This window comes from Cuculus canorus, chromosome 4, assembly GCF_017976375.1.
Source record: "Cuculus canorus isolate bCucCan1 chromosome 4, bCucCan1.pri, whole genome shotgun sequence".
Classification (NCBI taxonomy): domain Eukaryota; kingdom Metazoa; phylum Chordata; class Aves; order Cuculiformes; family Cuculidae; genus Cuculus; species Cuculus canorus.
This window is the reverse complement of record NC_071404.1, coordinates 1756347-1769092: the sequence shown is the minus strand read 5'-3', so window position 1 is coordinate 1769092 and position 12746 is coordinate 1756347. Positions and strand designations below refer to the sequence as shown.

The 12746-nt window shown below is 49.8% G+C and overlaps 1 protein-coding gene across 3 annotated transcripts in view; it reads left to right on the top strand.

The window, feature by feature from the left end:
* Window positions 1-12746, top strand: part of EXOC6B (exocyst complex component 6B) — a 363401-nt gene that overhangs the window by 206603 nt on the left and 144052 nt on the right. For all 3 annotated transcript variants that reach the window (XM_054065132.1, XM_054065131.1, XM_054065129.1), the window contains exons 12-15: window positions 4003-4074; window positions 4656-4753; window positions 5577-5682; window positions 7881-7990. In XM_054065132.1, coding sequence (XP_053921107.1) covers window positions 4003-4074; window positions 4656-4753; window positions 5577-5682; window positions 7881-7990 — 386 coding nt within the window. The remainder of the gene's footprint in view (window positions 1-4002; window positions 4075-4655; window positions 4754-5576; window positions 5683-7880; window positions 7991-12746) is intronic.

Below are 12746 nucleotides of genomic sequence, written 5' to 3'. Positions count from 1 at the left end.
GGCTCTGGGGAGACCTTAGAGCAGCTTCCAGTACTGAAAGATGCTCCAGGAAAGCTGGAGAGGGACTTTTTCCAAGGGCCTGGAGTGATAGGACGAGGGGGAATGTCTTTAAATTGGAAGAGGGAAGATTTAGATGGGACATTGGGAAGAAAGTCTTTATGTTGAGAGTTGTGAGGCCCTGGATGCCCATGGATGCTGTGGCTGCCGCATCCTGGGAGATGTTCAAGGCCAGGTTGGATGAGGCTTTGAGCAACCTAATCCAGTGGGAGGTGTCCCTGCCCATGGCAGGAAGTTGGAACTGGGTGGGCTTTAATGTCCCTTCCAACCCAACCCACTCTATGATTTTCTCCAGCAAAAAAGCAGGTCTTGAATCACTGCAATCCCGGCACTGCTCCAGGAAGGCAGTGTCACCAGAGAATCATTCAAGAGCACGAGGACGCTGCTTGGTCGTGTCAGTTCAGACCTGCATCCAACCTTATATAACCTGAACGTAGTGGTACCCAAGTGATAACGATGTTGTTGCCCATTGAGTAAACCCAACAATTTCTGTGTGGAGACACAATGCGCCGCTCGCCTGAGCGCCCACCAAGGTCTACGTTCACATACCCTTGACTTTAGCTTAGCGTGGTCGCCATGGGCAGTGTTGTTGAAGAGCTGCATGGCTTTACCCGTGCCGGTAGGGATAATCCAATTGATGAAGCCAGAGCTAATTGCCGTGAGGGATCAGAGAGGCTTCTTGGGGTGCTCCGTATGGCACAGCCGTTGTGTTGGCTGGAAAGCTGCCTCCTTCCCCTTAAGCTTCTGTTTTCTGAACGGTGATAGACACAGAGCTGTGAGCCTCGCTAGGTTGTAAACTTGTGTTTATTGTCTTTTTAAGTGGGCTTTTCTGCTAGGTGGAAGCCGTGAGAGCAAGCCAGGTGTACAAACATGCTGGTTTTCAGTTTTACCAGCTTTGTTGCCACGAGGAGTTGTTTCAAGTGATGCCAAAGTTCTTACCTGGAGTGGCTGCCAGGCAAGTTTTTTTTCATGGCAATTATGAAGCGGTTACATGATTTCTCGACACCAAAATTGTGGTCATCGCCATCATCATCTCTATGGACTGTTCAGCCTTTAGAAGGGCAACAAAGCTGGTGAAGGGTCTGGAGAACAAGTCTTGTGAGGAGCTGCTGAGGGAACTGGGTCTGTTCAGTCTGGAGAAGATGAAGCTGAGGGGGAGACGTTATCACCCTCTACAGCTCTCTGAAAGGAGGTTGTAGAGAGGCAGGCGGTGGTCCCTTCTCCCAAGGAACAAGGGATAAGCTGAGAGGAAATGGCCTGGAGTTTCCCAGGGAAGGCTTAGATTGGATATTAAAAAAAAAACATCTTTACGGAAAGAGTGGTTAAACATTGGGAAAGGCTGCGCAGAGTAGTGGTGGAGTCTCCTTCCTTGGAGGAGTTAAAAGAACATGTAGATGTGACACTTAACAACATCCCTACTAAGCCACGTCCTTATTGTGTTGATGGTTGAACTTGATCTTGGAGGTCTTTCCTAACCTCAGTGATTTTACAGCTCATTGTAGACCAGTGTCATCCGTCCCATATTGCCGTTGAGACTTCTTGGAGGGCTCTCGTGTCCATGAGGCTCGTTTGGTTCTTCCCATTTGGCCAAACTTAGACCTGGATTTTCTTCCTTGTTTCAGACGTTGACATCTTTTATCCATTCTGATAGCTTTAGGGCATTATCTTTCTTTCCAACTTGCTTTTTTTTTGGATGGGGAAATGGAAAATGTGTCTCTCCCAGTCTTTCACATTGATTAATGGAGTCATTTCTCCTTGAGTTTCCAGCGAGCTTTAAATCTATTTCTCTTTCCAGCTTCTGATTCTATATTTGGTCAAAGTCTGTCTGCAAATTACATCTTCCAGTTGTCTCCTGTGTCCAGAGAGCACACGGAGCCTGTGGGTAACACCGAGTGGCTCTGGTGGGACCATCAGTGCTGTCACCACGCTGAGTTGGGTCTTTAGGGTTTGCAGCGATGTCCTGACCTGCAATAAATACTTGTGTCGTAGCTCAGACCGTTCACGATGCTGAAATATAGGCACGGACCGTGTTTTCTTCTCAACCTGAACCACTTAGCGATGCAGCCTTCAGGCGGGGCTCGGAGATGTCTCGCTGCGATGCTTCATTAGCATCAGACACAACACACTAAATATTAGATGAGAGGCGCTGCTGTCGTCTTGGTATGACAGCGCGTTGATTCGCTTCATGTCCTCTCGCTTCCCCAGCAGCTCCCGGGGAATCTTAAAGACACTTCAGGTATCCTTCTTCATCATGGAGAGCCCCACAAGCAGTGCGTTATGAGGAGAGATACCCTTATCAAAGTGACTTTCTTGTCGTGAGGGTATGGCTTTAGGAGAAGAGCTGCTGATCCTTGGACCATACGACGTGCTTGTGTCTTCGTTATGGCTCAAGCGATTACACGGGAGGGCTGAGGGCAGTATTTATGGTCCAGTTCTGTTCAATGTCTTTATCAATGACCTGGATGAGAGGTCATTGCTCTTAGTAAGTTTGTGGATGACACTAAGCTGGGAGGAGGTATGGAGCTCCTTGAGGGTAGGGAGGCTCTGCAGAGGGATCGGGACTGGATCGGTGGGTTGAGACCAGCAGGATGAGGCTTAACGAGGCCAAATGGCGGGTCCTGCACTTGGGAAACAACAACTCTGTGGAGCTCCATGCTTGGGGAAGAGTGGCTGGAAAGCTGCCTGGCAGAAAACAACGTGGCGTTGTCGGTTGACAGCGGCTGAACATGAGCCAGCAGTGGCCCAGGTGGCCAAGAAGGCGAACAGCATCCTGGCCTGGATCAGACACAGCGTGGCCAACAGGAGCAGGGAAGGGATTGTCCCCCTGGACTCGGCATTGATGAGGCCACAACTCAAATCCTGGGTTCAGTTTTGGGTCTCTCACTCCAAGAAGGATATTGGGGACTGGAACACATCTGGAGAAGGGGATGGAGCTGGGGAAGGGGCTGGAGAACAAGGGTTATGAGATGCAGCTGAGGGGCCTGGGGTTGTTTAGCCTGGAGAAAAGGAGGCTGAGGGGAAACCTCATCACTGTCTACAACAGCCTAAAAGGAGGATGTAGTGAGTTCAGTGTTTGTCTTCTCCCAAATGACTGGATGAGAGGAAATAGCCTCGAGTTGCACCAGGGCAGGTTCAGGTTGGACATGAAGAAAAACTTCTTTCTGCTTCTCTACTCCTTTATTGTGAGACCTCATCTGGAGTATTGTGTCCAGTTCTGGAATCTTCAACATAAGAAGCAGATGGAGCTGTTGGAATGGGTCCAGAGGAGGCCACAAGGATGATGCGAGGACTGGAGCACCTCCCATACGATGACAGGCTGAGAGAGTTGGGGTTGTTCAGCCTGGAGAAGATAAAGGCTCTGAGGAGACCTTGTAGTGACCTTCCAATACCGGAAAGGGGCTCCAAGAAACCTGGGGAGGGGCTATTCTTAAAGGTTTGGAGTGATAGGATGAGGGGCAATGGGTATAAACTGGAGAGGGGCAGATTAAGACTGGACATTAGGAAGAACTTCTTCGCCATGAGAGCGGTGAGACAGTGGAACAGGTTGCCCAGGGAAGCTGTGGCTGCCCCATCCCTGGAGGTGTTCAAGGCCAGGTTGGATGGGGCCTTGGGCAGCCGGATCCAGTGGGATGTCCCTTCCCATGGCAGTGGGGTTGGAGCTGGATGACCTTTGAGGTCCCTTCCAACTCTAACTCTTCTATGATTCTTCATGGGAAGGGTTCTCAGGCCCTGGCAGAGGCTGCCCAGAGAGGTGGTGGAGTCCCCATCTCTGGAGGTGTTGAAGAAATGGGTGGATGAGGCGGCTGGGGACATGTTTTAGTGGTGGACAGGTACGGATGGACTTCATGTTCTCAAAGGTCTTTTTCCAACTTAGGGATTCTGTCATTCTATGACTTTTCCTGCATGCTGCGTTTAAAACTATGGTTTATTCTCCCTCCTTTGCAGTCCTACTGCTCAGACCCGAGCCTGGTGTTAGACTTGAAGAACCTCATTGTCCTCTTTGCAGATACACTCCAGGTATGTGACTGTTGGTGACCGCTCTTTTACCTCACTCAGTGGTTGTGCTGCTCACAGATGGTCCCATCAGTGTGGTTTAGTGGTTGATGTGGGCTTGCTGGGGTGGTTCAACTTCTGCTTTGGGCTTTGTGATGGATGGATTGCGGCAGCCAATGTACAGCCTGGTTCAGTCTGTGGAGTGGCCAGCCTGTGGGCAAGGACCAAGGTGTGGCCACCTTCTGAGCCCTCGTGCCTCCTTCCTGCACTCAGACCGGCCTTTAGTAGCCCCTGGTCCTGCCACCTCGGTAAATCACCACCTAATCCTTTCCCATCCACCTCTGGTTGTGGTAGGGGAGAACTGGACCCCATGCTCCCTGTTAGAGATGTTCAAGGCCATGTTGGGTTTTGAGGAACCTGATCTAGTGGAAGATGCCCCTGATCTAGTGGATGATATCCCTGCCCATGACAGGGGGCTTAGAACTGGATGAGCTTTAAGGTCCCTTCCAACCCAAACCATTCCACGATTCCATGAAAATATCTTCAACTGCCTCCTGGTGACTTTGTCTCACCTGAAGTTGCTTTCTTCCCCAACTCTGCTTCAGGGATATGGCTTCCCGGTGAACCAGCTCTTTGACATGCTCTTGGAGATCCAAGACCAGTATAGTGAAACCCTACTGAAGAAATGGTCAGGAGTTTTCAGGTAAGCAGCTCTTTCATCAGACTCATGAGAAGTCCCTCACAGAGTAGTTGTGGCTCATGAATAAAATCTTCTGAGAGATTAATAGCAAGTTTATGTTCGAATTTTGGGTAACGACGAGATGGGCTCTCCTTGGACCAGGCAGAGCCAACTCAAGTAGTTTTGAGGATCCTGTGTTTGGTGATATCAGTGTCGACCAGAGCTTTTATGTCCCACAGGGATAAGTTTGTGGGTTCGTTATGGAGCTCTCACCGACAGTTGATAGATGGAAGGATGTACTGAGCCGTGTGTGTTTTGGGCCATCAGTGTCGTATCCCTGTGCTGCTTCTGTAGACACATCCATGAGCTGAGCAGTTATCCACACGTAGGGCATGATACGTTATCCAGGGTCTCATTCTGCACTTGGGAGCAAGCAGCTCATGCTTGGTGGTCCTCCAGGACATCCCAGGAGGACTGAAGTGTCTCAGAGCATGGGACACTGGGAGGAGGTGCAGGAGGATTGTCAAAGCCCCAGTAGCTCAGCGTTCATCTTCCTCAAGTCAGGTAGAACTGAAACTCATGTGGGCTTCACTGGGGGTGAAGCTGAAGCTCCAGTCTGGACTAAAATCACCAGTAAGCTCCAGTTGTGGCTTTATGCAAGCTGAGCTGGGAGAACTCATTGACTCCGGCTGCAGCAAAGATGGGTCACAAACATGAGAGGTGTAGACCGATGGGTTCACGCCTTAGCCTGGCAGCTACTTCTTGAGACCTTGACAGTAAATCTACCAGGTTGTGGTTGGTCTGGCATCACAAAGCTGCTTTTCCAGCTTGTCTTTTCTTTTCTCAGGAACATACTTGACTCTGATAACTACAGTCCCATCCCAGTGACGAGTGAAGACGTTTATAAGAAAATAGTTGGCCAGTTTCCATTCCAGGATTCTGAACTTGAAAAGGTAATCGGGAAATGGAGAAGGTTCTGTTCTGTGTTCGGTTCTGGAGTCCTCAGTACAGAAAGGACACGAATCTGTTGGAGCAAATCCAGAAGAGGCCACAAAGATGATCTGAGGGCTGGAGAAACTCTGCTCTGAGGCCAGGCTGAGAGAGTTGGGGTTGTTCAGCCTGGAGAAAGCTTCTGGTAGATCTTATAACAGCCTTCCAGTACTTGAAGGGGCTTTAGGGAAGCTGGGGAGGAGTTCTTGATCAGTGAGTGCACCTCCCTGGAGGTGTTCAAGGCCAGGTTGGATGGGGCTTTGTGCAGCCTGGTCCAGTGGGAGGTGTCCCTGCCCATGGCAGGGGGTTGGAACTGAATGGGCTTTGAGGTCCCTTACAACCCAAACCATTTGATGATTCTATAATGGTGACATGGAGTGTCTGCTGGTCCAGGACCGCTTTCCCCTCCTCCCTTGCTGGTGGCCTTGAGAATCACACAAAACCATCAAAAAACCTCCAACCCAAAACCCGCAAATCAAATGAACAACAAAAAGAAACCAAAATAAGGGAAAACAATAAAATACTCTTTCTGTGTGAGGTGTTTCTTCTGGTGTAGAGGAGGAGGAAGGTGCATCCAACTGATCATGGCGCTATCGCAGCTGAACAGTCCTTGCAGTAGACGAGAGATGAGAAATCTGCTTCCGCTGGTGTTTTATTCCATTTTATGCACCGCGTTATTGACCTTTATTTGTTTTATTCGCCCATTTAAAACAAAAAGCCCCACAAAATGGTCTCTCTTGGCTTTTACCGAAGTACGTGCTTGAAAAACTGAAGTGTAGCCAAGTTTGACCCAGCCAGTGGCCCTTAAAAGCCTCCCTGGCCTCCTGCTTCCCGTCTAGCAACCAGCAAGCTCCGAGACTGGTGAACTTGATTACAACTGGGAGGGTTTTTCATCCAAGTTGAGTGTTTAGATTGTGGAAAATCTGTATCCTCAAAATTATATCGCAGGGTCTTTCTGTTGTGCTCTGGATCTGCCACACGTGCGCTGTGGATAGAGGCTGGTTGGGAAACGTTGGTGTAGGACATCTGTTTCTTCTTGGCTTTTGGTGTCATAAAGCAAGTGCTCACCTTGGGCAATACCTGTGAGGAGCAGCTCACAGTTCTAGGAAGGAGAAGATGCTCCAGTCTCCAAGGATGGTTGACAGAGGCTGAACGTGAGCCAGGAGTGGCCCCAGTAGCCAAGGCAGCCTATGGCATCTTGGCTTGGATCAGAAAGAGCACGGCCAGCAGGAGCAGGGAATGATTGTGCCCCTGGACTCAGCGCTGGTGAGGACACACCTTGAATCCTGCGTTCAGTTTTGGGCCCCTCACGCCAAGAAGGACATTGAGGGGCTGGAGTGCGTCCAGAGAAGAGAAACGGAGCTGAGGAAGGGGCTGGAGAAGAAGGGTTATGAGAGGCAGCTGAGGGACCTGGGGTTGTTTAGCCTGGAGAAAAGCTGGATGAGAGGAGACCTTCTTGCTGTCTACAACTGCCTGAAAGGAGGTTGTGGTGAGGTGGGTGTTGGTCTCTTCTCCCAAGTGACAGGAGATAGGATGAGAGGGAATGGCCTCAAGTTGCCCCAGGGCAGGTTCAGATTGGACATCAGGAAAAAAAGTCTTCACTGAAGGGTTCTGAGGCCCTGGCGGAGGCTGCCCAGGGAGGTGGTGGAGTCCCCATCCCTGGAGGGGTTTAAAAGCCGTGTAGATGAGGTGCTCAGGGATCTGGTTTAGTAGTAGACAGGAAGGGTTGGGCTTGATGATCTCCAAGATCTTTTCCAACCAAGCAATTCCCTGATTCTATGGGAGGTGACCAAGCAAAATGCGTTGTGGGAGATTGAAGTCAAGAAGTTCTTCCATGAGCTTTTTCAGTGTGAATTGGGGAGCTGGGAGAGGGAATGAGGGTCGTGTTGTGCTGAAGGCTCCCCCCAAGCTTCATGTTTCTTTCCAGCCCATTTCAGACTCCAAATCCCTTATGCACACTTGTACCATTTGTAAGTGATTATCTGGTCTTTCCCAAGGCTGAAATGTTTATATTATACGCAATAAACGGTGAGTTGTTGCTTCCTTGCTGGACTGAATACTAGAATTAATTTGATTGCTTGGAACACGTTGCTGGAAAGTGGTCGTCGCTCCTGTTAAATATCTCCTCGTGAGCTTCATTTTTTTCCCCTCTATTTTTCAGCAACCGTTTCCAAAGAAGTTCCCCTTTTCGGAATTTGTGCCTAAAGTTTACAATCAGATTAAGGAATTCATCTACGCCTGCCTGAAGTTTTCAGAAGACCTTCACCTGAGGTAGGAGACGAGTGTGGTTGTGTTGTAATACAGAGGTTTTGTCTGCACTGGAAGATCTCAACAGGTTTAAAATATCCATTCTCTTCCTCAACTCTGAAGAGAAGAACTTGGTGCTGGTAGATGAGAACCTCAACGTGAGCTCACAGCCCAGAAACCAACCATGTCCAGGGCTGTATCCGTAGAAGCGTGGCCAGCAGGGCGAGGGAGAGGATTCTGCCCCTCTACTCTGCTCTGGTGAGACCTCACTTGGAGTCCTGCGTTCCAGAGTCCTCAGCACAGGAAAAATGTGGATCTGTTAAAACAAGTCCAGAGGAGGCCACAAAGATGATGTGAGAGCAGGAGAACCTCCCATAGGAGGCCAAGCTGAGAGAATAGAGGTTGTTCAGCCTGGAGAAGAGAAGGCTCCAGGGAGACCTTAGAGCACCTTCCAGTACCTGAAGGGGCTCCAGGAAAGCTGGGGAGGGGCTCCTGATCAAGGAGTGCAGGGACAGGACGAGAGGGGATGGTTTTAAGCTGCAAGAGGGGAGATTGAGATGAGATCTTGGGAAGAAATGTTTTCCCATACGAGTAGGAAGGCCCTGGCACAGGTCACCCAGAGAGGTTGTAGCTGCCCCATCTCTGCAGGTGTTCAAGGCCAGGTTGGGTGGGGCTTTGAGCAACCTGTGGAAGGTGTCCCTGCCCATGGCAGGCAGGTTGGAACTGGATGATCTTTAAGGTCACTTCCAACCCCAACTATTCCGTGATTCAACTCTTTATGCTGCTCAACTACATGGATGTAACCTGTCCAGCTTGGAGGTGGCTGGTGGTCTCCTTGGAGCATTGACAAAGGGCTGGCCAAGTCTCCAGAAATGTCTACCTCTTGTCGGGAAGGACAGTTTAGGAGCATGCTGGCTGTAGAAAAACCAAAGAGGCTGTTTCCTCTGAGATGATTCCAAGTCAGTTGTACTAAACGGATGAATCTGGTTGTCTTGAGAAATTCATGTCTACCTGTCGTTGGGTCAGCATTAAAATATCTACAACCTCCACGTGTCATCTTCAGGCTGTTCCTCAAAGACCGTGCTGGCAGGAAAACTCTTCAGGTTTTGATTTGCCCTTTGTGTTAATGAGTTTCGGCTGCTGGTTTAGGGGTTTGGTTTCTCTTCTTTCCCATAGGAGTTTAGATACAAATAATCTGATTTATTTTTTTCTTCTTTTTGACCTCCAAAATATTCCATGTGTTTACCCCACATGCTCCATCCCAAGCTGCCTTCCTACTGGTTTTGCCCAAGTGTACGTGCCTAAGATTGGAAAACAACTTTAATTGCCAGAAACCGCAAGTTGGTGCTTACTTTTTGCACCAAATAATGTCTTCAGCTTAGTAGAGGTATTCCAGTATGGAAAGGGGCTTCAGGAAAGCTGGGGAGGAGCTCTTGATCGGGGAGTGCAGAGACAGGACAAGAGGGAATGGTTTTAAACTGAAATATGGGAGGTTTAGATGAGATCGTAGGAAGAAATGTGTGCTTGCAGCACAGAAAGCCAACCTGCAGCGTCCAAAGCAGCGTGGCCAGCAGGGCGAGGGAGGGGGTTCTGCCCCTCTATTTTGCTCTCATGAGACCCCACCTGGTGTCTTGTGTCCAATTCTGGAATCTCCAGCATAAGAAGGTGATGGAACTGTTGGAACAGGTCCAGAGGAGGCCATGGAGGTGATGCGAGAGGTGGACCACCTCTGCTCTAAGGTCAGGCTCAGAGAGTTGGGGTTGTTCAGCCTGGAGAGGAGAAGGCTCTCGGGAGACCTTAGAGCAGCTTCTAGTACTTGAAGGGCCTCCAGGAAATCTGCGGATGGACTTTGTACAAGGGCCTGGAGCGACAGGACGAGGAGGAATGGCATTAAATTGGAGGAGGGGGACATTTAGATTAGATATTAAGAAGAAATTCTTCATGTTGAGAATAGTGAGACATTGGCACACATTGCCCAGAGAAGCGGTGGCTGCCCTATCCCTGGAGATGTTCAGGGCCAGATTGGATGGGGCTCTGATCAACCTGGTGCAGTGGGAGGGGGGGTGGAGCTGGATGAGCTTTGAGGTCTCGTCCAAACCATTCTGTCATTCTGTAACTGGATAACAGAATTCTTACTGGAAGGAGAGGTCCTCCTTCCCTTCTCCTCGCAGTAGGGCATGAGCATAGGGTTGGACTGCATGTGGGCTTTCACCTCCCTTGTCAGCTTCATGTCCTGGCCATGGATTGACGCTGGACATTGGCCCAGTGCTATGGTGAAGCTAGGACAGCATTTTGGGGGCTCGCCAGATGTTTCAGTGCCTCCACAAGTCTCTTCAAGGTTTTAGTTGTCTTCCTTTGTGTGAGGCATAATAATTTGGAGAGGCACTTTCTCTTCATCTTCCGCTAGAGGAGGTGGTTGCTCGTTGGTTGTTGGGGAAGCACAGGCCGTTTCTCAGCCCACGTTTGATCTCAACCTTTCACTGGTGGCAGGTTGTTCTCTTTGGTGGCTCCCAGGGCTCTTAACCTGTAGGTCACCATTAAACATCTCGGTTTCTAAAGCCGACAGAATGGTCCTATTTCACACGGATGCTGGTTTCGCCGTCCCCCTCCTTTGGCATTTCCCTCGTGAGTTTTGTGCCCGTCACCATTATGGAGATGATTTGGTTTGTCAGGGAAAGGAAGAAAAGTGTCCCTTTGGGTCCCTCCTCAGGGGTCCCATTGGCCATGTTATTAAAATTCCTTTCAACATTGGATTTTCCAGCCCTTTTTTGAGGAGCGCCGTTGGGTTGGGGGAAGGGAGCCCAGCTCTTGGCTTTTGGAGCCAAGCATTTGGAATATTTCTCTGCAAGCCCCTGTTGACACTTTCTTCATTTCACCCTGACAGCTTGAATTAGGTTTTATTAGGAAGCTCGGCTACAAAGCCGCCAGCGAGTTTTCTTTCTCTTCTCTTTCTTTTTTTTTCTTCTTCGGTTGTCATTTACCTCGCACCCTGGAGTGATCGGGGTCAGCCCGTCAGTCACGGGAGGCCTGAAGGTCATGACTACTGCTATGGGATACGGGACATCAGCTGTCATTAACCTAGACGGTTACTTAAATACTCGGCGGGCTTTTCCTGAACGATCAGAGCCGATGGCAGAAAAACGTAGCTCGTATTATTTCTAATTATTGTTTCTAAACGAGCTCCTTGTATTTGTTGGACACGAATGTTCTCCTTTATGTTGAGAGACTCGCGAAAATTAGTTTGCTTTTCAAGCGTTTGAAGAGTATTCGGATCTCGCTGAGTGTTTGTAGAGGTTGTGGAGCTCTTTGGTTTGGCTCTAATAATCTGATTAGGAGGAAAAAAAAAACTCCTTTATCTTTTCGGCAGTTCTGCCGTTGTTAAAATTGGACCTCAACAAGGAGATGTCTTTAAAAGTAGCCACTCACTGGAAGGCTTCTGCTGGTTCCAGTGGAATTTCCCACTGTAAAGATATAGGATCATAGAATTTGGGTTGGAAGGGACCTCAAAGTCCATCCAGATCCACCCCCTGCCATAGGCAGGGACACCTCCCACTGGAACAGGTTCCTCCAAGCCCCATCCAACCTGGCCTTGAGCCCCTCCAGGGATGGGGCAGCCACCACTTCTCTGGGCAACCTGGGTCGGGGTCTCGCTACCCACATTGTGAAGAATTCCTTCCTAATGTCAAGTCTAAGTCTTCCCACTTCGAATTAAAAGCCACCCCCCACCTCATTCTATTGCTCCAGGCCCTTGGAAAAGCCCCTCCCTGGCTTTTAGACAAGGAATATCCCAGAAAGCCAAATATATATTGGGCTGCATCCAAAGCAGCGTGGTCAGCAGGGTGAGGGAGGGGACTCTCTCCTCCTTCTCTGCTCTCAGGAGACCCTACCTGGGATCCTGTGTTCAGTTTTGGAATCCCCAACATAAGGAGGAGATGGGACTGTTGGAATGGGTCCACAGGAGGCCACAAAGATGATCCAAGGGCTGGAGCACCTCTGCTGTGAGAGCAGGCTAAGAGTTGGTGTTGCTCAGCCTGGAGAAGAGAAGACTCTGGGGAGACCTTAGAGCAGCTTCCAGTACAGAAAGGGGCTCCAGGAAAGCTGGAAGGGACTCTTGATGATGGAGTGCAGGGAATGGATGAGGGGGAATGTTTTTGAGATGAAAGTGGGGAGGCTGAGATGAGATCTTGGGAAGAGAACTTTTCTTGTGAGTTTTGGGAGGCCCTGGCACAGTTTTCCGAGGGAAGGTATGACTGCCCCATCCCTGGAGGTGTTCAAGGCCAGGTTGGATGGGGCTTGGAGCAAACTGTTCCAGTGGGAGGTGTCCCTGCTGATGGCAGGGGGGCTGGAAATCGAAGGACTTCGAGGTCCCTTCCAACCCAAACTATTCTGTGACTCTATGACTGCGTAGAGATGCCAGTGAGGAACCACCTTCTCAGTGGTTCTGGGTGTTTCCGTGCAAGTCTCTACTCAGCAGCACAAAGAAGGTCTTTATTAACTTGGAAAACTGAGTCAGTGAAGGATGTGTGATTCTTGGGGATGGTGGATGAGCAGGTTCTGAGGATGCTGCTGTGACCATGGAGTTGCTGTTGGGGAAGGCTTTGTCTTCCTTTCCTGAGCACCAGACGCTGATGGAGCCGGGCTCGGCTCAGTGCGTTGCTCTGACATTAAATAGACGTGGAAATGTGGGGTAAGTGAGCTGGACAAGGGCTGGCAGCGCCCATCCCTGCGCCAGGAGGACCCTGGTAGCAGCACCCCAAGATCTCCCACCTCACATTCTGTT